Source organism: Amblyomma americanum, chromosome 5 (assembly GCF_052857255.1).
Source record: "Amblyomma americanum isolate KBUSLIRL-KWMA chromosome 5, ASM5285725v1, whole genome shotgun sequence".
Taxonomy (NCBI): Eukaryota; Metazoa; Arthropoda; class Arachnida; order Ixodida; family Ixodidae; genus Amblyomma; species Amblyomma americanum.
The window spans coordinates 133,065,322-133,068,034 of record NC_135501.1 but is presented as its reverse complement, the minus strand read 5'-3'; the positions used below and the strand labels follow the sequence as shown (position 1 = coordinate 133,068,034).

At 47.8% G+C, this 2,713-nt stretch overlaps 1 protein-coding gene across 1 annotated transcript; it reads left to right on the top strand.

Moving 5' to 3' along the window:
• The first annotated feature begins 340 nt into the window (after positions 1–340).
• LOC144134212 (uncharacterized) lies at positions 341–2,330 on the top strand. The gene is made up of 2 exons (XM_077667171.1): positions 341–594; positions 2,124–2,330. The coding sequence occupies exons 1-2, from the start codon at positions 412–414 to the stop codon at positions 2,328–2,330; spliced, it is 390 nt and encodes a 129-aa protein (XP_077523297.1). The 5' UTR covers positions 341–411.
• The last annotated feature ends 383 nt before the right edge of the window (positions 2,331–2,713 follow it).

Below are 2,713 nucleotides of genomic sequence, written 5' to 3'. Positions count from 1 at the left end.
CAGTGTCTTCTCCATCTTTTCTATTGTTTCTGTTAACTATTCCCAGTAATTATGTCGGCATGGCCTTGCAGAGATTTTCTTGGCCACGTCAAGCTGTGATTTACATCTATCTCAGATATCTTTAGAAACATCTATTAAAATGAACTTAAAAAATTCAATTGAATACGTCTCTTATGCGTGAGGGCAGCAAACTTTCTGGGGCATTAACTTTCAGATTAAATCTAAACTGGAGGCAATGGCCTTCAGCCGCATTTTTAGAGTTTCGTTGGCTTCTCTTCCTACCTACGGTTGTAAAAATTATGGTCCATGTGAATACTTTCTTCCAACCGTGTTCAGGAGGCGGCCCTGGGCCCATGGGCCATCGAAGCTGCCGGAGGCGTATGCTTATCGGTCGCAGTGGCGGTGCTCCAGATGAAGTTCCCAGAGCTTGAGGCCCTCAGTGTCGCCCTGCACCTCGCCGCCTTCGTGCTTTTGGTGGACCCGCGCTCGTCCCGGGATGTGATACTGATCGACGTGGCCACCATGCACGTGATCGACCTATTTCCGTCCGGCAGCTCTGCGAAATTCCTCCTTCCGGCCACTCTGTACTTGCACGTAAGAGCAAAGCTGAGTCCTTGTTTCGGATAGACATAAGGTTGCAGATTCTGTTTCTGTCGATGGCGCGCTCAGCTTCACGCTGAGTTGCGTGCAGACTCTTACGACGTGAGAGCCTAACAACTCAACAGTTTGTGCAACCGTCTTTGGAAGCTTCACAGCTATATAGCTAATGGTACAATATACTTTGGTGGTACCAGGACTGGACACACAAGCTTGAAGACGTGCATGTTCGGGCGCGACGGAGTGGCATTACTCCTTTTTCGGACCTTTACGGATGCTTTAAAAAGCACAGCAGTTCCGCTGCCAAAGTTTCGTTAACGATCAATGCCGTCGACACATTGATTATTAACGCATATTAAGGCCCAGGAGCGAAATCCGATCAACCTATTTTCACCGTGAGAGCGATGAAAAAGTATGGCATCGATATCACATGGTGAAGCGTCGCACTGAAACAGCAGTTTGCGCTGCGGGTCGAAAAAAGTCAGGATGGGCGCTGTGCACAAACAGCTTTTGACACGTTGGAATGCTGCCGCCTCTTCTAACCCCATATCACTTACCTTGTACAAAGAGCTACTACCATGGACATGTTCGGCAGAAACTTGTAGGAGGTAATTAAACCGAGAAAGCACGCAGTTCTGTTATGTTTTCAGGCGAAGGTGCCAGCCCAACTGCATCAATATTCTTTTCCACCGGGTGCTGTCCGCCTGCTTCGATGTGGTGACTAAGTTACTTTATCACTATCTCGCTGAAGCAACATTTATCGCCGTGCAGCTTGATGCCACTTTAACTGAAACGCTGCAGCACTACCTGCAAATTCGAGTAATCGGTTTTCTTGTCCGCTATCAGCACATCATCCAGATATGCTTGAGCCCCGACCAACCCTTGCAACACAGATTCAATCTTTGTTTGAAATATGAGTAGCGCTGACGCGATGCCGAACGGTAACCAGTTGTAACAAAAAAATATCTTGCCTTTTGTTGATGACTGTCAGAATTCGACAGTCTTCGTCCAACGCGATATCGTTTTAAGTGTTACGGAAATCAGAAATTCTGATTTGCTGTCCTCAGAATAAGTTGGCAAACAAATCAATAGCGGGGAGCGGATGCTGTTCGATCTCGCACAACGGGTTAAGTATAACTTTAAAATCTCTACAAACGCCCTCTAAGCCATCCTTCTTTAGCAGCGGAAAAACGGGCGTAACCCATTCAGCGTATAGGGTACTGGGGATGCTACACCAGGTGCTTTCAGCCTGATCATCTCCTTTGACACTTTTTCATGAAGCGCAAACGGGACCTTCGATGCCTTGCAAAATTTGTAAATGGTTCCACTTGTAAGATGTATCCATGCTGGCGGGCCTTTAATAAGTCCGGTATTTTTTCAGCTACGCCCTAATCTCATGAAACTTTTTAGCCAATGGTGCGTCCCTTTAACGCTTACAAATCGAAAAAGTGCGCAGGTCTGAAGGGGTAATGAAGCCACCACAGCCTGTATGAAATTGTAATAACTATGACAACCCTTGCTTGCAGGCACGCGCACGCGAGTGCTGCCTGCTGTCAGGCAAGCTGACGGCTTACGCGGCCCGCCTGAGCCTTGGGCTGGCCGTGTTGCTGTCGCTGTTTGCCACCGTATGGAGCCGCATCTACTCTGCGGCGCAGCATCACCCGAATGTGTTGCAAGCGGCACAGCATGTCCCGCCGCCCCAGCAGCTTGCCCTCGATCGGCGTAGAGGATGACCACAATGCATAAGTGAGTTTCTATTAAAAGAAATGATTTTGAGTGTCAGCTGTTTGCTACCTGTTCGGTCGTAAACTTGAATGAACGAGACTGATAAAGTGGGGACATGAAATATTTAGATCCCCAAGCCATGTGAAACGAGTATGGCGTCAGCTAAATGTGCGAGTAAAGATCAAAGGAAAGACTGTCCACAGGTGCATGTGTTGAGGCTTCAGCTGCGAGTTAAAATAACTGCTACACCACAGTGAAACGGGTTAACGGCTAATCGGTCATGTGACCACTGACGGTTGACCTTGTGACTTTAGCCATGTGATCACGTCATTTCATGCGGATGTTGACCGTGGTGAACAAAATTTTCATCGATGCATGTAAGGCGGAATGC

Coding starts and splice junctions, on each gene's coding strand:
- LOC144134212 (XM_077667171.1), top strand. CDS start 412: ATGAAGTTCCCAGAGCTTGAGGCCCTCAGTGTCGCCCTGCACCTCGCC. Junction 595..2,123: donor CGGCCACTCTGTACTTGCAC/GTAAGAGCAAAG, acceptor CCTTGCTTGCAG/GCACGCGCACGCGAGTGCTG.